Source organism: Pipistrellus kuhlii, unplaced genomic scaffold, assembly GCF_014108245.1.
Source record: "Pipistrellus kuhlii isolate mPipKuh1 unplaced genomic scaffold, mPipKuh1.p scaffold_m20_p_3, whole genome shotgun sequence".
In the NCBI taxonomy this organism is placed as follows: Eukaryota; Metazoa; Chordata; class Mammalia; order Chiroptera; family Vespertilionidae; genus Pipistrellus; species Pipistrellus kuhlii.
Window position 1 is genome coordinate 177,042,477 of NW_023425529.1, and position 24,219 is coordinate 177,066,695.

Sequence of the window (24,219 nt, forward strand, 5' to 3'; positions counted from 1 at the left end):
ATTACTTAAGTTTTTTGTGTTTTTTCTTTATCTCTACAGGAAAAGCATAATCCACAGACAGAATGTTATGCGTTTGCTTTATCTTAATATAACCTTTCTCAATGTAAATGATTAGTTATAATATTGTGATTCTATTTGAAAATGAAAAACAGAGCAGATGGTGTTCTAGCATAGGAAGTGTTTGGTCTGTTGTGTCTAAGTAAACATAAGTCAAGTCTACAGGCCATGATTTCCTTCAGTTATAATCCGAGTACGCAGCCACCGGTCAGAGCTAAACAATAAATTGGTTCTCTTGAATGCCGTGATTCCCTTACTACCTGTGATACAAAATAAAACTTGGCTTTGCCTAGGAAGTCAACTTTAGAATTTGAATTATTAACATAGAAAGAACTGTCTAACTCTACTACAATCCCAAGAATCACTTTCCCCCAATTAATTAATTTGTTACCTCACTTCCTCTATATAAGATGTTTAAAAATATCACAAACTGGCCTACCTTTTAATTCAGAACTTCGACACATGATGAAGTGACAATCAGCAAATTTGTTATTCCTTGTATCTTCTTTCTTCCGTTTTTCTTGTCCTTCTTTCTTCCTCTCCTTCCTGCCGCCTGCCTCCTCTCCCTTCTCTCCTCCTTCCTGTTTTTTGTGGTTTTTGTTGTTGTTTTTAATATATCTGAATTCTCTCAGGTTATTCCTTTTCGCCCTCTGATCACTCTGGCAGCTGGTCTGGAGATCAGACAAATTGCTTCTCTGAAAGTCAGCTTGCCTTCCCTTATGAGCCCTAATTCAGAATAGTTGCTGTTTTCACTTTATTCTCATTGAACCTTCAGAACAGGACTGTTTTATGAATTTTAACAAAAGAAAACATAAGAGCAATTTATGTCATTAATTGCATCAGCCTTTTTAGGGAAATAGCGTAAGTATGAAGTATCAAAGATTTTTCTGAAAGTAATTGGAATGTTTCACAGGTTTGATTGAACTTACTTGGCCCCTAGGGAGATCCTTAATGGGTGATTAACAAATGTATTTCAGTTTGCTTTTCCTCCATTACCTAAAATTACTCTAGCAAGGAGTATAATAGAGTTTTTCATTCAGGGAACCTCAAAGAGCTTTAACGGTCTCATTCAATTCTAGAGTTATTAACAATGATATAGTATATTCCCTTCTTTAAAATCACTTGCGTACTTGACATTTTTATAGAAAAACCTACAGAGGGAGAGTTTGATACTTGATGTAATTCTAAAAACCTATGTTTAAATCTCAGAAAGCACAGTTAAACAGCCAAAATAATTAAAAACAATCTCATTTCTCTACAAATTAGAACAGTGGTCGGCAAACTGCGGCTCTGTTGACTAATGAGTTTGTTTCTCTCTCCCTCTATCTTACTCCCTGAAATCAATAACATATACTTAAAAAAAAAACTCTCAGTACATTACCATGTAAAACAACCACATTATTATTGTTAATAAATATGCTATTAAGTATGTTATTATTTACCATGTTAATACATAATCTTGCAAAACCTTCTGATAAAAGTTTTACATGACCAAAATGTACCATTTACAGCCAAGTTATTGCTCATTAGACATCTAGACAGCTGGGTAAGATTTTTTTCTTTAAAAATATGCATCAATTAAATATTTTGCGAACTTGACACCAAAGAAATTTTCTCAACCTTTTCATTATTCAGAAAGTTATTCAATTAAAATCAACTAAATAGATTACAAAGAAGAAAAAAACTATAAAAATCTCCTGGTGAAGATATGAATTGGAACCATTGATTGAGATTGTTTCCATATTACTGACATTTATAATCTAGAATCTTAAAATTCAGTATATGCAATTCAATGTATAAATCATTATAGAATTCCATTCGGCAACTTAGATGTTAAAATGGTTCAAAAACAAACATATAATAATTATGAAGGTTTTTAATATGTTTATCCAGTGACTTTTAAATATTCTGTATTTTGGGGCAATATTCTTAATCTCTTAAATATTCATTAAACTAATTTAATGGAGAAAAGTAATAAAAATCATTTTGCAGCAATTTCATAAATGTGAATGAAATATAATACGTTATAAAGCACAAGTGACTCCAGCATCTTCGGCATGGGTACAGGCTCTCACACCCCACTGTCGGATTTTACAGTCCTCGATAGATGATTCCCTCCCAAAGCAAAATATTTCATTCAGCCATATTGGACCAGTACCTACAGAAATCAGATACAATTGCATTATTAGGAAGTATAGTTTAGTTTTTATATTTGAATGAAACAAAGCCATTTATTTACTCACTAATTTAACAGAATGTGTTGATCATTAGGATTAAAAAATCAGTACCCTGCCACAGAAAACTTTATATTTTGTCAATGTGTAAAATACTAAAATCCAAAGAAAGGAATTCATTGCAAGAAAAGATAACTTTAATAAAGAAGGTTTTGAAATGTTTTCTAAAAAATTTTCTAAGTGTTTCATTTATTAAAGTTCTCCTTTCTTTTAGGCTTATGACATCTAAAAACAGAACCTTTGAAAACTTCTAAATGAATGATTTCATTGGGTTTTGTGGAACATACAATATGGCAAACCTCCTAATGAATTTTCAAGAACATTTCATGCCATTAGGAAACTGTTGATTTAGCAGCTAAATTTCAGGAAGCACCTTTGCAAAACTGGTGGAGGGCTTTTTCATTTGGATCAATATGTTAAAAGGTCCTCTTTCAGTCACAAGAGCTATATGAAATGTACTTAGAAATACTAAATTCAACTTGCAAACAGGTCTTTGGGTCACTATAAAACAGAGTTAAATAAAACCTTGTTTTTCAGAGGCATATGTAAAGCACATACAATGGCATTATTCTTCCTGATTTTTCAAATATTCTGTTAGCTCCATAAGTTAACAAGATGTGCATGATTATTAATGTGTACAATAATATAGTCAGATATAAATATAATATAAGAATAAATTAGCAGGTATTGGGAATTTTGTAATCACAATGTAGATAAAATTTGACCCACTCTTAAAAAGTGGATAGAGGTTTTCATGCATAAAATAGAAGTCATTCCATATAGTGGGGACAACATGACCATGCTGGCATCCAAACACAAAGTATATTAATGAGGAAGAAGGAAGGTGATAAAAAGCTAGGACCACACTATAAAATATTTTAAATTTTAAGTCACAACAAGAAATGACATAATCAGAACTACATTTTAGAACTGTGCCTACCATAAATGTGGAAGTTAAATTGAGGAGTCTATAACTTAATAGGATCTTGATGTAGACATTTTCTGTGATGACTCATGTTTTTATTTACTTGTTGCATTAGACAAGAAATTTTGATTTCCACATGTAACATAAATTGGTACAATCACTTAATTTTTGTATAATTTGTGCCTTCACTAGAAAGATCCAAATACAAGACGAAATTATATTTTGGTTTACATTACTGAGGGAACTAGGAACATTGTATTTTTCATTTAATATAAGAGAAATGAAATCATTAGGATTCAAACCATTTATTGGAAAAACAAAGGCTATCCTGGACTGGTTGGTCAATTGTAAAAGGGGGACCTGGTAAACTCATGTGAGCTTGAAATGTTCATACAGGGATTGTCTGTTTTTAGAAACCACAGCAGAGGAATCCATGAATGTTAGAATACCATTCTGGGGTATTAAGCATGAATATCTCAGCCCACTTTTGGAAGACTTTACAATGTAGGCAGAAACACTCAAAGTACTTTTGATTTGTTATCTCATTGAATCCTCAAGAAACCGTAAAAAGTTAAGTGCTTCTATGTGCCATTTTACTGGAGAGGAAAGTAAAAATCGGAGACAACAGGTAACGCTGGTCAAGGTCACGTAGTTAATGCCTGGTGGAGCATTCCCCGGCATCCGTCTAGAGCCAGGTTTCAATCAGTGATTCACTGCAATGCTCTGCATTATTCATTGGGTTGTTCAGCAGATGTTTTGAGCATCTACGTGAGTGAACAAAATCAAAATCCATTTCCTCTTGACCTGACTTCCTAGGGAGGACTTCTGCTTTAGGCAAATGGAGCAACTGGGCTCACGTATGTAGTTAGTGGCAGAGCTGACCCTGGCATGTAGAACTCCTAACTCTGACCCCACTGATGTGAAAATCAGATTGTGCTGGTGGGTAATCAGGTCTTTTCTATGTGGAAAAGACTCAGACCCAGTGAACATACTAAGCCTTTCCACATATGATTTAAAAAAAATTTACTCTTCTAATAATGTTGTAAAATAATGGTAATTATCTCCATATCATGGGTAGACAAACAGACTCAGAAAGGATGTTTGGCTTTCTCAAGGAGAACAGAGCCAGCAACAGAACATAATGCCCTTTATAGCTTGGTGATATTTATTGACTACATAGGAGCCCAAATAAGAGTTATAAAAGTAATGTTCAAAGATTTGTCATTTTATTTTTATATTAATTTATTCAGGACTATTGAGCCTAAGGGAAAAATTTACTTAATACACATTTCCCATATCCTTCCAAATTGGTTTCTGCATTAAAAATTAATGCTAAGGTGGCATAAAATTAATACGATTTTATCTTCATCTGAACCTCAAAGATAAAAAAAAAAGCGAATTTGTTTTTATTTCTTCAGGTAATAACTGTTACTCGAGGATTTTGTTGCGGCTGGTGTCATTTTTATTTTTTGCCTCAAAACTATTCTTTCTTTTTCGTGGGAACTTATGCAAAATTGATGAGTATGTTATAGATGTTTTCATTCTCTAATCCTATCTATCATCTATCTATCTATCTATCTATCTATCTATCTATCTATCTATCTATCTATCTGTCATCCACCTAATCCTCTGCACAGCTTCAATTCCTTTAATATTTGAGGGCTGCGTCGGGACAAACTGACTTGGTATTCCAAAAGCAGACATAATGAAGGCACTGTCCGTGGCTTCTGGGGTTCATGAGCTTGGTCTGTGACACATGTGTCAAACACACAGCCCGCGGGCCAAATCCGTCCCGGCAGGCCTTGCAATGTGGCCCGCACCGCGCTGTCATCACTGCACTCCGCTGCGTTTCCATCACAATGACAGTTTATGACTGTTCAGTAAACCATTCGGCCCACGATTTAGGCTGGATTTTAGATTTTGGCCCCTTCTCTGATTGAGTTTGACACCCCTAGTCTGTGATGATTGAGAGCATGTTTGATAGAAAATGCCATTTTCCCTTCATCTCTTCTTTGAAAAGAATGCAGATAGTGTTGTTCTTTGAGGGACTGAGTTTATTTAATATACTCATCACTAACTCAAAACTTTTATGGGGGGGAAAGGGAATCAGATTTTATATATTAGCCAGATATATAGCAATGTGATGAGATTTTTAGACTAGCTGCTGAATTGATATCTGTGGGAGTAAAAATCACGTGGTTAACAATCTCTGCCTGAATGTGAATGAAATCTAGTTATGGCTGAGTGACATGCATTTGCATCCATTTTAAGACTTCTAGTAGGGAAGTACTTTGTCAACAGCCTCTCAAGAAAATCATTGTGTTTCAGATCAAAGTGAAAATGGAATGGGAATCAGAATAGAGAATGATGAAACAGTCTAACATTCTGGATTCTAGTTTTGTGGTTTTAAAGAAGTCACACATGTCTCCTACTGTATTAGACATGCAAAATAAAGGGATATGGCTGAAGTACCTCTAAAATTTCATTTACCTCTTAAAAAATCTATGATTTTAAGATTTGAAGAAGCAAGCTCTTCCAACATGAAGTTCTTAAGCATAAAGAACTTAGAACATTTTGTCTAGTGAAGAGACAGGTTATGACAATAATAGAACACTCTTTTCTCCCCCCAAAGAAACAAAAACAAAAACAAAACAACACATCATAATAGCCACGTAAACTTGGGCAAATTTTGTGACAGCTTTAGTTTCTCTATGAAAAATTGGGGCTATAATATCTATTTTTCACAAGCACAATGTGCATTAAATGAAGTCATGTAATCAGCACTTGCTAAACAATATTATTCCTACTTCATACTGTCTTTGTTACCATAGTAACAAAACAGATGTGCTAAGAACTCTATAGGCTCCATATCAGGTTCCATAAGATCCAACATGCAGACTTCTTTTAAAGCTGTCAATATGCAATGTATAGTATGCAGGAATTTGAGCTCCTATCCGTTGAGATATTTTACTTATCTTTGATATTGTTTTTTACTCCTATTTACTAAAGCTTAATTGAGAAGCATAGTTAGCTATACCTTTGATCTCCTTCGGCTTATTCTTGTATTTATTTTAAAGTCCACTTAGAAATTTGATTATGCAACGGGATAGGAGTGATGAATAGCATATGACATTTAGTGGTATATCTAGAACTGTCTTTTGTTTCTGCTCTCAGGTTTGGGGCTTCAGGACAAACTTCTGTAAACTGAGGAGAAGAGGAGATAGTAGCTGCTCCTGGCCCAGCATATGCTTCCTGCATTAGCACGGGGGCTCAGGTGGGTTAGAACACGTTCCAGGAGGTACCACCATTGGCAAAGCTCACCCAGGTTTGCTGCAGGGAGACCACTGGGACAAGGGACGGGAGAGCCTGCCCAGGGAGGAAGTGATCGCCCTCTACTTCCCTGCCCCATGCAGTGACAGGCAAAATGCTTCTCAATGCTTCCTAAAGTTAACCTTTTGGTCTACTGAGGGGGAGGGAAAAAGAACATTCCACTTTAGCAAAAGACACAACCAAATGGAGGAACCTATGTAAGGGAGCATGCTTTAAGCTTTATTCCTATCAGCCACTTTCCTTGCAGCTGCAAAACTAATTCTTCTTAAAGCCAACAAGGATTCTCTCTGGTGAGCCAGGTCTGCCATTTCAAAACTGAGAGAAAAAGAGAGAGAGAGAGAGAGAGAGAGAGAGAGAGAGAGAGAGAGAGAGAGAGAGAGAGAGAAGGAGGAGCAGGAGGAAGAGGAGAAGGAGGGGCAGGGGGAGGGAGGGAGGAGGGAGAAACTGCATGAAGAAAATGGTTTTCTTTCTTTAATGGGGACTTATACAAAGAAAATTAATGCAAATGTGTTTTTTTCTTCTTGTTTGTATTGAAAGAGAGAGAGAGAGAGAGAGAGAGAGAGAGAGAGAGAGAGAATCTGATTATTCTTGCTTTACTAAGAAATTACAAATAATTTAAATTCTAATACATCCTTTTCTCTCCCAAACCATTCCACTCATATTTCTGTTTTCTGTCTCTATGCTGCATTCCAATGGCTTTTCCTGCACCTCCCCCTCCACCCCAGCTACCCTGTAAATGTAAGGTGGAGTGGGAAAGGAAGGGGGAGCGTAAGCAGCTTTACATAAAAAGGTTGTTTGCCAAGTCTAATCCCAAATCAGTTTACAAAGTAAGCCTGTTTCTTAAAACAAAACATACGATGAGGCAGATCGTGAAATTTATGTCTCGGACTTTTTCTTCAGAATGAATATCCCGTGTTTTACTACCTCTCCCAGCTCATCTTGCTTTGCGGTTTTAAATTTCTCACAATCATTCATTCCTCCCTTGTTTGGTATGGATTCCATGCTGTGAGCACAGACTAGACCTGGGTCTCCTTGGGTGGAGAGGGGAGATTATCCCGGTTCCTAGGACATTCAGTCACACCCCTCTCTGTTCAGTACGAAGTCACCTTCAACTCTGTGACCCTTGGAATGTCACTCTGCCACTGTTCAGTGCCACACAGACCTGGCCCTCCTAACTCTCAGAGGATGGGAAGTAGCCTATTGAGGGTGCTCTCCGCCTCTGTTGTGCAGTGCCACCAGACAGGCCTTATACTGGACACATTTTTGTTGTTGTCAATCCTCACCTGAGGATAGTTTTCCATTGGTTTTTAGAAAGAGTGGTAGGGAGGGAAAGAGACAGAGAGAGACAGAGAGAGAGAGAGAGAGAGAGAGAGAGAGAGAGAGAGAGAGAGAGAGAGAGAGAAACATCGATTGGTTGCTTCCTGCGTCCCACCAGAGCAAGGGATTAAATATGCAACAGAGGTATATGCCCTTGACTGGAACTGAACCCAGGACCCTCCAGTCCACAGGGTCATGTTCTATCCACTGAGCAAAACCGTCTAGGGTTTGACACTTTTATATGCCAGCTCTTTTAAGATTCAAAATAAATCTGGCTTGGTATTATTACTATTTTCATTTTATTAAAATAAGAGATTGACATCTGAAACATAAGTATCGGCACTAAAGTTTCAACTCATATCTCCTTCATTATCAAACGCCTGTTCTTTCTGATTCATTTCAGCAGGTGCTTGAAAATGTATACAGACAACAAAATTCTGGCATACCTTGCTGCTTTATCAATAAAACTCTAGTATAATGTATTGCAATATATAATATATAGCATCCCCGAGTCCCCTAATGCACAGCCTCAGTAAAAATGGATATTCATCTTAGAGAACTGGCCAGTTATCTCAAGAAAACTGCCTCCATGTAGCCAAATAAATAAATAAATAAATAAACAAACAAACAAACTAATTTCACATGAGACTAAACTCTATTGTTTCATTACTTATTTAAATAGAAAACATTTTCTTGCCAGTATTCTATAATAATTTTCTTTTTATTTTTTTTTGCCAGTGCATTAGACCAGAAACTCCCTCAAGATTTAAGCAGGCATGAATAAAAGCTGTGGAACAAAGGATATTTTACTTGTGAGACTAGGTCTTAAGGTGAATGCAGTGTTGAAACAGTGGCGATTTTACCATCTGGGATATAAGAAGTTAATAAGTTGTACCATGAGGCTTGTTCCTTAGAGATACAAAGCTACAATAAATGCAAAGTTGTCAACTCTTTGGACATGTAAAGTGTAAGTCATCTTGATAAAAGCTATTTTAGAGTATTTTTCTTTTTTTGGGTTGAGCTATTCAGTCAGTCTATATTGGTTGAATGATCTGGACAACTGGCAAACTATATTCCATTTTGTCAACAAAAGCACATCCTAAGAATTCAGATCATCATCACATGCTGTTATTTCCAAAACTGACGAGTTCTTAGCCATCACCTAGCAGTGAGTAATCAGCATGGATGACAGCTGCCTTCTATTAGAAATGAGCTGTCCACTTTATAGATCCTAAGTCACCTTATTAATTCACTTGTCCTACTTTGCCAATCCCTCTATTTTCCTCTGTTAGTACCCTGCAACTAACCAATTGAATTTACATAAAATTTACATATTAAAATTTGTCTGAGAGCATGTATCACTTGATTTTAATGTCCCTTTCTCTTCTACTTCCTAGAAAAGGCCATTTTAAAAAATCCTAGACACAATTTTTCTTCCTGTGCTATAAGTATCTATCTCTACTTGCTTCTACATATTAGAGTATGCCTGCGCTTCATTAAAACAAAAAAATTTTAAAAATCTGTAATATTCTCAACAACAATGATAATTTTTTTTAAAGTACCTTGTCTGCCCAGCCAGTGTGGTTCAGTGGTTGAACATTGACCTATGAACCAGGAGGTCAGGGTTAGATTCCTGGTCAGGGCACATTCCTGGGTGTGGCTCCATCTACAGTAGGGCATGCAGGAGGCGGCCTATCAATGATTTTCTCTCATCATTGATGTGTCTATCTCTCCCTGTCCCTTCCTCTATGAAATCAATAAAATATATTTTTTTTAAAATTACCTTGTCCAAAACTGGCTCCCTTGTGCACAGTTAAAACACCGCGGTAGCCCAGACTCCTGCAGATGACCAGTCCACTGCGCAGCTCCCAGTGGTCATCACAAACTGTGCCCCACTGGTCATTGTGGAAAATCTCCACTCTGCCTTCATGAGGGCCACTGCCGTCGACTAGTCGCACTGTCCGAGGTGGAGCTGTAACCAAAGTCAGCAGGGGTTAGTTACATATTAACACTGTTTCCTAATGCTTTAAAAATCATTTTAGTACTTCTCAATAAGGTCAACTATTGGGATATATTTTAAACTTTCTAGCATCACCCACTGAAGAGTTAAGTTACAAGCATAGCATAAGTCAAAGCTGAAGATTAAAATCTATTCTCTCTGTTTTAACATTTATGTAAGTTATGTATATGAGAACACTTCTAAGATTATATTTCAATGACTATAAAACTCAACAGCTACAAGCTTTTAAATGTTATATAGATTTTGCATACTATTTAGAAAATTTTATAACAAATGATTTATTATATTCTTGACACGCTAACACACAAATTGGAAAACATAGTACAGTGACTTTCAATGATATAGGAGGTGGAGGAGAAGATATTTTATAATATCATAAACACAAAAATAGATGACCAAACATCCTATCTTCTAGTAAGAGATACAAGATAACTATAGTGACATTTATTTAGAAACTAGAGGGCCGGTGCATGAAATTTGTGCATGGAGGCAGGGGGTGTGCCCCTCAGCCCAGTCTGAACCCTCTCCAATCTGGGACATCCCTCTCAAAATCCAGGACTACTGGCTGCCAACTACTTGCCTTCCTGCCTGCCTGATTGCCCCTAAATGCTTCTGCTTGCCAGCCTTTATCATCTCCTAACCACTCTCCTGCCAGCCTGATTGACACCTAACTGCTCCCCTGCAGGCCTTGTCACTCCTAACTGTCCTCCCCTGCAGGTCTGGATCCCCCCCAACAATGATCCCCTGCATGCCTGGTTCCTTCCCCCAAACTGCCCTCCCCTGCTGGCCCAGTCACCCCTAACTGCCTTCCCCTACAGGCCTGATCACCCACAACTGCCCTCCCCTTCTGGCCATCTTGGGGCAGCCATCTTGTGTCCACATGGGGGCAGCTATCTTTGACCACTTGTGGGTGGTCATCTTGTATGTTGAAGTGATGGTCAATTTGCATATTATCTCTTTATTATATACAATAGCAAAGATATTACTTATACTAGTAAGGCTACTGGATTTTGTGTCCCAACATGTTTTTCTTTCTTTGAATGAGATACAAAGCAGACAATTTTTGAACTAAGAGAATAAGCTTTCTGATCTCTTAAGGATACTAATTCCATCATGAGGACCCTATCCTCATAATAACATCTAAACCTAATTATGTCCTAAAAACTCTACCTCAAAATATCATCACAATGGTGTTTTTGACTTCAACGTATAAATTTGATAGGGAGAGGAGGATGAATGAACATAATTCAGTCCATAGCAGTATGCATTAGATTCACAGATGGCCGGCCCCACAGCTAGGGTTTCTGATTCAGTAGGTCTTGAGTGGGACAAGTTCCCAGCTGATGCTGATGTTGTTATTCCTGAGACTTTGAGAGCCACTAACCTACAAGATCACATTATATATTTAAATGAGGAGACATGTTAATCAGACACACCTGCTGATGCTTTTATAGGATTCTTTAGAATGTATATTTATTCCAAACAGAACGGCTGAATTCCCCCCCCCCCCCCCCCAATTCCTTATGCTTGTGGGATTTTGAAGGGGAATATGTCCTCTAATGAATTTTCTATGGCTACATATGTTTGGAATGTCTATGCCTATCTGTCAAATAAATACTTTTCAATTATAAATCAATTACAGAAGTGTGACCATATTTTGTCAATCCTTGATCACCTATGCATGGATACAGAAAAAAGGGACAGGCCAACAGGCTCTTTCAACTACTCTGCTTTGCTCATGGAGAAAAGTTCATTTTGTCATTCTGAACATCCACAATCCATTTTCTCTGTCAGACTGCAGGTCAGAATTTCCTCTGAATTTAGCCAGCTCATTATATGGTTGTGAATAATGGCTATGGTTTCTTTGCTATTAAGTAACATGTTTTGTCAGACGGATTTTTCTCCATTGGGGAATATTTACCTTGTACCTAAAGAATGCTTGTTTGTATTTTTTTGGTAGCTGTCTTATTTCTCCTGTTAACTTTATCAATGTAGACTCTCTCCAGATTCAAATCAGGTAAACACAGATAAACATTGACCATGTGTCCCTCTAATGACTCTTTTGTATTAGTCATTACTTTGTAATTGGCTAAAAACAGAAACACAAACCAAAATGGAAATGATGATGTAGGTAGGAACCACAGGATTTCCTATGATCCTAGGGGTAAGGATATGTGTAGGCATCTATTAATAGAACAGCTGGACTAACTCAACTCTGCTTAGTAATCTCTCTCCAAGCTTTACACAAAAGCCTCTCCGTAAACTATTGCATTCTTTTCTTTTGTTGAAATATAGATATCTGTTTTCCAATTCGCATGATAAAACATGTGTTTTAATAATGCTCGGGTTTCTATTTTATAGTCTCCTTCTCAGTGACAGGTCTAAATATCCAGGGAACTCCTCCTTTGATTTCATTTGAGTTACGTTGTCCATCTATGGTCTTAATAGCTTGGGCCAAAGACAGTGTCACTTGCATGTACATGGTATTTCTGGAGTGAGGGGCAGAGGCATTTCCTAGTTGAAGAGTTTTGAGCAAAGACAATAGCTCATTCCATAAAAGTCATTTTAATAATCTTTGTGTATTTATGCAATATTAATTATACTACATGGTTAGCTCTGTGTTCTTTTTCATATCTGTGACTGTAGATATGAAAAATAAATTAAAATCCATGAGACAGGTTATTGGACACTGGTTCTGCCTCTGACACTGTTTGTTTATGGGCCTTATTGGGACATTTAACCTAACAGCTGCTTAAAAGGGAAAATGATATTTGCTCTTAAATGTATCTTCACATAACTTTTCTGTACCAGGCATTTAAATGGGTTCCTGGAAAAGTTTGAATAATATACGAATCCTTCCTTCAAGATTCATGTATTTTTCAGATCATTATGAAAGTTAGAAATAGTGCATTCTTTAAAATGGTATACAAGTACAAAGTTTTTATTTTTACAAGTTTTGAAAATTTTGAGGTTATCGTTTTCTGTTGAAAGCATTGGAATATGTTATATGTGATATTAATCACCTTACTCATTAATGTTTCTTTTTATTTGACCTTTGTTACTTAAAAGCATGATTACCTATTATTTTTAGGAAAGTCTGCTATACCAGTGAAGAATAAATTATGGCCCATGGCCAATTTCAGCCTATTGTCTGTTGAACTAATGAAGTTTTATTGTAATGCAGCCACACCTATTTGTATGTTGTTTAGGACTCCTTTCAGGCTAAAACAGCAGGTTGAATAGCTGTGACAGAGACCTTCTGGCTTATTTGCTATCTGGCCCTTTATAAAAAAAGTTAAAAACACAATAGACAAGGATTTCAGTAGGGATAAGCCTGCAAGTGATCTTTGAAATAACCAAGGTCATAATTCATCTCTGCTTTCCTCTCTATTCAAACCCTTTGAGAACCTCTACACCCCTCACTCCTGCTTTTTATTTTATTTTATAATATAACTAAAGGCTCGGTGCACAAAATTCAAACAGTGGTAAGGTCCTTAGGCCTGGCCAGCGATCAGAGTCATTTGAGGCCTTCCAACTGCTAGCTGGGACCTCCCTTCCCTGGCTGCCACGGGGATAATTTGCATATTAGGCTTTTATATATAGATTATTCAATTTGCCCAAATAAGCCTTACACTCCTTAATTTCTGGAGCTTTGGTCCTTTTCTGAAATGTTCCTTCTATTCCCCCTCACCACCTCCCTGCACCTTTCCCTCCCCCACACACAAATCTCCCATTTCTTCATCCTCAATTCTCTCTCCCCCTACCCCCTCAGTTTGTACAGGATTCCCACTTCTAACTCCCACAGCAAGCTGACCTATCAAAACACTGTCAAATAGTTTATTTTCTTCACTAGACAGAAATCCTTATTGTTATCTTTTTAGCACTTGACAAAGTCTATATTTTCACTTAGTAGTTACTTGAGAAAGTGTTATGATATGAATGAATGAATAAATGAATGAATGGTGAACTCTTCTTGATATGCAAATTGCATTAACTGAATGAATTAAATTGGTAAGTGCTTAAAATATCAAACAATAGAAATAATAAAATTTAGTATTTTACAAGTCTCTAGAGGGAATATAGTCTCTATATGTAGAAGCAGTAAGGGAAATTGTGAAGGAAAAGATTGATTTAACTGAATTAATCGTGAGTATTTTTATGGAGAAAAACGACATAGCTGTCTACTGAAAGTCCCCAAGGCAGCAGGGTCCGGTGGGAAGGTCTGACCAAAAGCCTTACATATTCCAAAACCTGATTTTGTAGGGTTAGAGAATTTATCTCTTAGTGGCAGACTAATGTTAAACAGAATCTTGAGACTAAATGTCAATTCAATTTACAAGGAGAAATGTGATTGCCTCAAAAACCGAAATATTTGTATCTGCTTGACAAGGCCATTTTCTCCCCATGAGCAATCTTTATAGGAAGTCAAATTACAATAAGTGAATTCTTCATTTAATTAATTTATTAATTTACACTGAGACATAGCAATGAGATTTTGCCTCTGGGACTGGACAGCAAGCTCTTTGGTTAACACATTTTTCTTTATATATGTTAATACATTCAGTCAGGTGAATTGATTTGACATTTATCTCTGCTCTGATTCATTGTAATTTAACTTTTTAAAGGCAATCTTACTATTCCTACTTCTTAGTTCTGGGGGGAAGAATGTAGTACTATAATTTCTAAAGTGTGTATATAAAATAAAAACAATATGAAATATTTATTTAAATAGCACATTCATATTTCTATGACTACATGATACCAAATAAAAATATGTAATAGAGCAGATACTCTATAAAATGGTTTATAACTTAATCTGAGGAAATGACACCAAATATAATAAAAGTTAACAAGTTCAGAAGTTATTTTTATTTTTTTATTACAGATTTATTTTTAAAGGGGGGAGTAAAACAGAAATATATTAAGTATCTCAAAATAGACAGTTATACAGTAGATGGATAGTTTTTGAGACATTAAGACCAATTGTCAAAAAGATTGTGTAGAATGGGGGAAAGATGATAATAAAATATTAAATGACTATATTGACACTTACAATTTATTTCAATTATGGAATGACCAGTCGCTATGATGAGTACTATGGCAGCCAACAGGCCCAATCAGGGCCCCAATTGGCCCCTCCAATGGCCCCTGCCTCCAGCAGATCCTGCTCCCAATCAGCCTCCCCACTCTGATTAGGGGCAGGGCCAGCCAACACCCCACAACCTCTCACCCCTGCTGGCACCACTCCCAATGGCCCCCCAGATCCTATTGTGGATCTGCTAATCTCTATTAGACATACAACATTCTAATTTGAAAAGAGAAGTTGGTAAGAATGTGAACTCTGGGGCTTTTTGCATGTGTCGATCATGGCTGCTTGGGTGAAGAACTGAGGTTAAAAACGACTTGAGGAGTGGAACTCATTTTCAATTATGATATTGTTAACCTTGTGGTCCTTTTTATATAATTTATTTAAATTGTGATTTAGAATTAAATATATTACAATGGTAATTATTATATTTGAGTTCCAAATGTAACAGACATTTAAAACAATGGCTGCAGATTGACCTGGATGTCCTTGCAATATGGCAAGATTCCTCCAAGAAGGGAACTGGTTTTTCTTTTTAAGATCATTATTGGAATGAGGCACTTAGCTCTGAAAGCCACAACCCAGATTATCAGATGTTTGGAGAAACAAGTTAAATTTCCCTGGAAAAGGAAAAGGAATTAATATCAGACGTTGGGTGTCATTAATGCCTGTGGTCTTGATCCAATATCTAGAAGGGTTTTGGAATCAGGAGAAAGGGCTGTGTGTAGATTAAATAGGAGTCCAGAGACAAAAGATAATTTTTAAAGGCATTGGGGGGTCAGAGGAGTCTATCTAAAGGAGCTAAGTTCTCCTTGTCTCAGGACCCCTTGCTTTTTATTAACAAAACTTGTCCTAAAGCAAGGTGGAGATATACACTTCACAGTGTAGTGTTTCTACAGAAGCATTGTTAGATTGGGGAATAGCCTATGGTTGTTCAGTTCAAGTGTTTGGCCAATAGGAGATAATAACATGTAGATTAAGATGCCCAGAGCTGTCTGGCAGCAAACAATCATCCTTTTCAGGTTTGGGGAAATGCCTTAAGCCATTCCAGCAGGTGATAACATATGTGACTCAGCCTTTGTTGAGTCCTCAAGTTCCATCAACCTTTTGATGAAACTCTTACAATTACGACATGCTGGAATTGGCTTCCAGCAAGGAATGTAACAGATTTTGAATCTGACTCTGGATGTTAAGAGAGACAAACATTCTGGAAATCCCAGGACAGAATAATATGAAGAAACTAGGGCTGTGGTAACAAATGCTCACAGTGTGAGGCTTAAAACAACAGAAATGCATCTCTCACAGCTCTGGAGGCCAGAGTCTGAAATCACATCCTTCCTTGCCTTTCGCCAGCTCCTAGTGGCTTCTCAGCTTGCAACTGCATCTCTCCAATCTCTGCCTCTGTTTTCACAGGATCCTCACTGTGTCTCTGAGTGTCCTCCTGTTATAAAGGTGTCATTCATTAGCGTTAGGGCCTATCTGAATCCAAATGACTTCATATGAACTTAATTATATCTGCAAAACCTTATTTCCAAAGAAGGTCACATTCTGAGGTTTTAGGTGCCCATGAGTTTTTAGAAGCACGATTATACCCATTATCACAGAGGTGGCAGGGATTTGAATGAGGATATATAGAGGAATATAAGCTTTCTATGTTTTCAAGTAACTATTTTAGACAGGAATCATTCAAGTTGTTTTAGAGCATGAGGCTATTGCTCAAATAATTTCATTTCAGTTTTAAAGCACAAACTGACCACTAAGAGTTGAGACTGCAGAATAGCTGGTTACATTGCAAATTAGTTAGCAAAGTCAGCCATGGTTATACTGAACACCCATAGTTCAATTGCCGAATAACTAAAGGTTGAGAATTTGTTGCTTCAAATTAACTATACTAAACTCATGATACTAAGTAAATCAAACTTAATCATGCATAAGAGTGTATTAATTCAATTTATGCAAGTTCAAAAATAGCAGAAGGCTATTATTTTCAATATTGATTTGTCAAGTTTTTGAATGAAATCATAAGATAGGACTTAACATATTACTAAAAAAGTGGTAAATATTTAATATGAAAGAACTTGGTATTTCAGAAGACCTCTCTAGTTGAACAGATTCTCATAGGAATGTGATGTTTAAGAATAAGCATATGTGTGGAAAACAAAACTGAAAAATCGAGGGAGTCCAGAAAAGCAGAGCATGGTCCCTGGTGTAAGTTCTCCTGAGTGTCATCAGCTATAAACTGTTCCTACCACTGGATTTTCAAAATACCAATTAAATCAAAAGGTCTGTATTTCAAAAATCATATTGCTTCTTCAAGGGATATTTGTCATAATTTTAAAGCAACCTTACTATTTTTAACATGTCATTTTTAAGTGAGTCTTAATTTCTAGAGTTATGTAGGAGAATATTTAAAACTTTATAAAGGGGAATTTTATTTACTCATTTGTAAGGTATTTTAATTTTTGCTCTTCACTTAAAACCCTAAGGCATAAAAATAATCAAGTCATCTATGAATATATGAAACAAAGCTAATTTAGAAAACTCACATCATAAAAAAGCATAAATTACATTATTATTTTTTTCTGATTTCTGAAAATGTAGGCCTCAGCTAGATCTCATGGAAGCCTTCATGTCTATCTTTATAAGCTGTTGAGATGTAAGTGACCTAACTCATTGTGGCTTCATTTACTCATTTATAAAAATAAACATAATGCCTACTTCCTACGATTGAGGTTTCAAATATGACAATATGTAAAAAACTGGTATTTAAACTTTAAAGTACTATATAAATGGTAGTGATAGAATAATTATGCTTAATTCTGAAAGTTATTGTAGAAACCTATAAAAGCATTTACTGTAGGGAATTTGAGCTGTGGATCTCGTGGAGAAAAATGTCCCAAATTTGGCCCACTAACATTTAATCTGTCTGATTCTTGGCAGGGCTGACCACTCAGTCAGATTTTCTGGCTTTTTATGAAGATAAAATAATTTTTAAAGGAACTGAGTGTTTGTACCTTGATTTGGATCGGGAAGTAAATGAAAAGACAGTACCCATTCTCCTGGGCACTCTAGGCTATGTTTTGTTTATGCTCGTAACTGTCCAAAGCTCTGCAAGCTGCTACCAGGCTGACTTATAGGAATTGTGAGAAGACAATAGTGTGAGTAGTCTTTATTACCCTACAATCGATAGGAGAGGCCATAACTTGTGTCTAACAGCTGTGCCCAGAGGTATTTAAGGACAGATCACTCGAAAACTCAACAAAAATTCAGCCAAGAATGCTCCAGCAAACATTGCTTCCATTTGCTCAGCTTAAATCTTGACTATTATTTTTTTAAGAAACTCTTTTATAATTTTAACAAAATTACAGTTATGAAGTAGCAACGAAAATAATTTTATGGTTGAGTCTTACTACAACATGAGGAACTGTATCAAAGTGTCATTAGAAAGGTTGAAAACCACTGGTCTAGGGAATTTGGTCTTAAGACTCACGTTGCAGGGCAGGGCATTTCCAGAGGCCAGGCTGAGGGGGCAAGGGATAGGTTGTGAAGCTCTATTCAGATTGTGCTTTACTTGGAATGAACTAAACAACCCTGTGTTAGTCTGAGATATGTTCATGCAGAATCTGAAGAAGCACCCAGTTCTCTAAAGGTCAGGAAACCCGCGTGTCCTCTGAGGTTGTGGAGGAATGTGAAGTGGCACATTGGGTCTCTCCACTCCCATTGCATCCTGGCACATAACTGGATGAATTTCAGGTTTTCCTGGTGTAGAAGAACTGGCTGGAGCTGGAACGAATTTCCCCCTTTCAAGTGGCTCTGTTAAGAGCCGCTGTGAGAATTAGCTGGGCTAAGGACTAAACGGGACAAGGGCTTACTGCTGGATCCATTACTGATTGAAATCTCTATTTCACCTTACAAAACATATTAGTTATACACACCATCCAGGGACACGTCTATTGTGTGAATGAAACACTGTATATGTTTAGCAACCATCTGTAGAATCATACAAAGCTTTAAACATTACATAACTGTGGAGAATGGGCAGCAGCTGTCTGAGTTTCCTGGAGCCATTGCTACTCAGGTACGCTCTGCTGTGCTCAGTCACCACTGGGGCCACGGAGAAAAGTGAGGAGGCGAAAAGGAGACTCAGTAAAACAGGGACAACAAAGCAGTCAAATTATATTGGAAAATGTTAAAATTGAGCCTGTAAGTGAAATAAAGATAGTATAGTAACAGGTGGCTCCTTTCCCCCTGCACATAAGTAACTCTCTCTGCTGATAATGGAAGCTTTGTGTACATCCTGGGGAGTCTGTATTTCTCAGTAATATTCTTGGGGGAGGAACTGCAGACAATAGATGGAGGGGTAGATGAAGATGGAAACATACACAAATAAAGATTCATTGAGAGTGCTTTCTGGAATTTGATCTAATGGAAGTCGTGCTGTATGAATGCTTATCTCCATGGGGTCTTTAAATTCATAAGCCCATTCTGGAAAACTACACTCATGACAAACTTGTCTCTCTTCCTCCTTCCTCTCTCCATAGCCTCCGTATACAGACATGTGGTATTGACACTAAAGAAGACATAAAACGGGCGTGGGAGTGTTGAATGGAGTCGTAGTTACACACGGGGACTTTGGGGATGGATAGCGTGGCTTTAAGTTTCTGCCCTTCTACTTAGTAAGCAGTGGAAGCGTCAGTTTCTAATCTATAAAATGGGAATAATAACAGTACTTACCTCAAATACTCTTCTGAGGGTTAAGTGATATAATGCATCAAAAGCCCCTACTGCACAGCAGATGTTCTCTAAATGCTCTTCCTTGTAATTATTTAGTGATTGGAGAAGGTGAGTATGCCACACACTAAGAATCTATTTGTAGTCTGAGGTGTCAGGTAACTTATGAATGGAACCCTCTGGGCTTGTCTCCGGGTTGTCCGGGCTCTGAGCCATTCTGTGGCCAACACGGACTAGTGAATAGGCTGCTCGGCTTACACCTGCTCCCCAGGGCAGAGCAGGAAGGAGGTCCTGTCCACTTAAACCATGGACAAAGAGGTCCAACTAGTTTCAGATGTTTGCACTAACTGGCTAGTCAATGTTGCCAGCTTGCTAACATTTAGGACTACCTGACAACTGGCTAATTTCTCCCCTTCTTCCTTTTCTCCCTCCTAACCCCTGAGACTGGTGTCATGGAGGCCCAGACCCAGAGTATCACTGACAATTCTGATTTATTTCAACATTTCAGCTGCTTTCTCATCAGCAGTGTCTTGGGCTCATGCTTTGTCTTTCAGAGCCAAAACTATTGTTTTATGAGCCTGACATTTTTTTTTTTTCCTGACCTCTACTGACAGCTTATGGCCTCTTGCATGCACTCAGGTAGGATGCTGTTTTTATTTATAATTTATGCTCTTCTGCTTGGCTCAAACTCCTTGATTTGTGATCTGGTCACACCTGCATTGCTCTGTCTAATGTGAAATCTTATCTTATTTTCTAGCATCTCTCTTTCTGTCCATGACATTTCTTTGGCTTCTTGAACTTTCATTTTGCTTTCACTCCTTCGTATTACAGATTTGAAATGTCTACATTATACCAACAAGGAATAGCAATCAGTTCAAAAGAGAACACTGTGAGCCATGCCTTATGTGTTTAAAGCACTTTATGATTATAGAGAGTACCTACACACAGCGTATCTCACGTGATCCTCACAACAACCCTGTGAGGTAGGTGGTCAGACGTCCGTTTCATAGGGAAGGGGGTGGAAGTGGTGAGATACATACAGGCACACTACTCAGAGTTCTACTAGACCTAATGCTGTGAATCCTGGGATTATGTGTTAAACCTTGAAGGAAGGAGGAGTTGTGAAAATGTAACCTATTAATAGAGAGATAGTCAAGAATGACATGGAATCCCACATATTTCCTATTCTTTTTTCTTGATCTTCCTCTTCTAATCTTTCATCCTTTCTCATTTTTAGCCCTTTCTTTACCCACACAAAATATTTCCAGTTCTACTAAAATATTTCTTTTCTCCAGGATCTATATTCGATATTTATAGCACAAGATATAAAAAGCTTTTAAAAATTTATATATATATATATATATATATATATATATATATATATATATATCTCAGCATTACTTTTTAATGACAAAAAAAGTATTACTTGAAATGGCCAGGTAATTTAAGAAAACAAGTTTCGTTTCTTATTCAAAATGTGTTCAATGAACTATTACCTCACTATAAAACTTGGAAAAAATGCTGTAATTTGGTAAGAAGACAAGAAGGTAAACTAAGCAAATCAAAATCAATTTATCTTTTTAATCTCCTAAGGAAGTAAATATTTTGATCTCTTTTAAACACCTATAGAGAGCCCTGTTCTTCCTCCAATACAGTTCCACTATACTTTATAATTGTCTATTTACATGTCTATATCTTTCAGAGATGATTAGCTCAGTAAGCCAGATACAACAGCAATCTTATTAGTTGTGAAGTTCAGCTCCAGGAGGTATAAGATAAACATATGTTGAATGAATGAATGGATTTTCTCTTGTTATCCCTATTGCTGGTTGAGGCATAATTTTAAAGTAAAGAACCCACATTTAGTCAGTACCCATGGGATTTCTCTTAGAACCCAATGGACTAAATTGGTTCGGCAAACACTGGATGAGTGGGTGGCAGAGGATACCTTGCTTGGCGCTGAGGGCTGGTTGGAAAAACATGCCAGTCATACAATACCAGTTAGGAATGCTAAGGGGTGATGATGGGATACTAGATTAGGGAGAGGTATGAGCATAAGAACAGAGGCCCAAACAGTACCCAGGACCAGTAGAGGAAACCAGGAGGAAGCTGGGCACCACGCGGAAACCAAGGTTGTTTGGAGGAGTCACAAAGGGATCTTGGAGTCAGTTGTACTGGTGACTTGTCCAGAGGTGAAGGGCCTTTTAATGAGATGGTAGCAGAAGGTGTCCCGTCAGCCCACCTGATCTTAAAAGGGTCCTGCCCTAATATGATCAGGGAGTGATACCGGTCCTGACACATATATAAAAGAGGAATTTAATTATTATTGTTATTATATTTAAATAATGCCTGAAACATATAAAAACTGTATATTAAAATAATTTAATATAAATTTTCATATATTAGAATCAATTGAAGATGTGGGGAATCAGGCACTTTCATATAGAATAAATTGGTACAATCTTTTAGGAGCCATTTGCAAGAATCTATCAAATTGCAAAATGCATGTCATTTTTGAACTATTGATTTTACTTCTGGAAAATTCTTCTACTAAAAAATATTCCCACAAGATCATGTAGAAGAATGCTGTATTTAGCATTGTTTATTAAAGCTATTTCAAAGCAAAAAAGAAAAATCATCAAGTGTTCAAGCCTAGTGGACTGAATGATATGTTATGATAATTACGGTATGGTTGTACAATGGAATGATGTATATACATTGAGAACAAAAAGGTAGAGCCATGTGTACTGACATGGGCAGATGACTGGCATATTAACTTTAAGAGAAAAGCAGAACATATTGTATAGATGTTTTTGAAACATCACAGAGTTATATACTCTCCGTGGAGTCTGGAGGCTATATGTACTTATATACAGAAATATCTCTCTTAATGCTTTGACAAAGAAAGAGTGCACATGAACTTCAAACATCTATGAAAGTATCTGAAATTGAAAACATTTCTGAACACATCAAAAAAGCATTTGATAACCTCAGGCAACAGAAGACTGTGAATGTGTTTGCTTTACACACTACAAAATAACGAAGTCTTGTATTTGCCAAGATTAACCAGTCATAGTTAAGTAGCTCAGAGAAAGTCTCAAGAAAAGGAGAAAAGGAGATAAAGAAGAACCAAAGACAAAGGTAAGATAATGATAGAGAAAAACATAAAGATAGGGAAGAGTGAGTTATACAAGGGGCTCAACTGAAAACAAATGGATGACAAGGAGAAAGGGGGAAAAGAGGGGGGAAAGTATACAGTAGTTCAAAGTGATCAAAGGAAAAAAGATATACTAATGTCTCTACTATCTTAATATAATAACAACACTAATAATCATTGAATAACACTAAAGCACTTTGAGGAGAAACACAATGCTAGTATTACTTAATTCAAGGGCAAAGAGATCAACAACGCAAAATTGATGAAAAAGTCATGTGGTTATACATACTTTAATGCCTGGCATTCACAATGGTGACGCTAAATTTTCTAAAGGGGGCATCCACACACAGCATTAGGTTAAAATAATTACTTTTGTTAATGCAGAGAAATTGGTACTGTATTTTTAAATAATTATTATGAAAAACTGCTAGATTTGTTTGTATGTTAAAGAATTTGCCATAATTTGTATATTGATTCTACTTCTGGAAAATTCTCTATTAAAAATATTCCCACAAGATCATGCATGAGAATACTATATGTAGCAGTTTATTAAACCCAAATCTAAGCAAAAAAAATCTTCAAGTTCTCATGACTAGAGGATTGAATGATATAGTAATTACTGTATAGCTGTACAATGGAATAATGTATAGCTATTGAGAGCAAAAAGGTAGAGTCATATTACTGACATGGGTAAGGATTATGATCCGTGTGTATGTGTATCAGCTATTCCCACAGACATACACACAAACATCTCAAGTAGCTCCTATTGCGAATCCAGGGGAGCAACCCTTGAATTCTGAGAAGTAGGAATTCCTTATTCATTTTCATAATCCTTTCATTATATCTGTGTAGATTTGGCCAAGACAGTGATTGCCTTTGGCATATTGAAGACATCTTGTCTAATATTTAGTTTGGAAGGCCCAACTTACAGATTCTCTACACTGCAATATGAGATTAGCCTCCATTGAACAGAGATTCCTTTTGTGAAATCTCTTCTTTTGCAGTTTTGAAGGTCTCTGACACAGAATACCACTTTTCACATTTTTAGTTAAATAAAACAAAACACAAAATCCCCAGCCATCTGAAAATTAGTCTGTCAGGGTTCTTACATTGTCCAGGTTCCTATATTAATATTTCTGTTGGCTCAGGTCACAGGTAAGGTGGCTGTAATTATTCCTTCATCAGATAGAAATTGGCTTAACCTGTTAACCGGGGAGGTCCCTTTTTAATGACACAACCTGTAACGGGCGCATACTCTTTCACTAGGACGTGTCAGTACGTCACGCCCGAAGGATGTAATTTCATATTATTTTTTTATTTATATATATAAAGCACAAAGGAAAATACAAAATTACCAAAAAA

The 24,219-nt window shown here is 36.8% G+C and overlaps 1 protein-coding gene across 3 annotated transcripts in view; it reads right to left on the reverse strand.

Moving 5' to 3' along the window:
• Positions 1–1,451: 1,451 nt before the first annotated feature.
• MSR1 (macrophage scavenger receptor 1) overlaps positions 1,452–24,219 on the reverse strand; it is a 58,954-nt gene continuing 36,186 nt past the window's right edge. Inside the window, exons 8-9 of one of the 3 annotated variants that reach the window (XM_045588926.1) lie at positions 9,647–9,835; positions 1,452–2,215 (exon numbers count right to left, since the gene is read on the reverse strand). In XM_045588926.1, the coding sequence (XP_045444882.1) occupies positions 2,082–2,215; positions 9,647–9,835 (323 nt within the window). In that variant the 3' untranslated portion in view covers positions 1,452–2,081. Of the gene's footprint in view, positions 2,216–9,646; positions 9,836–21,166; positions 21,993–24,219 lie in introns of those variants that run through there. The other 2 variants (XM_036457785.2, XM_036457786.2) reach the window with 2 other exon arrangements.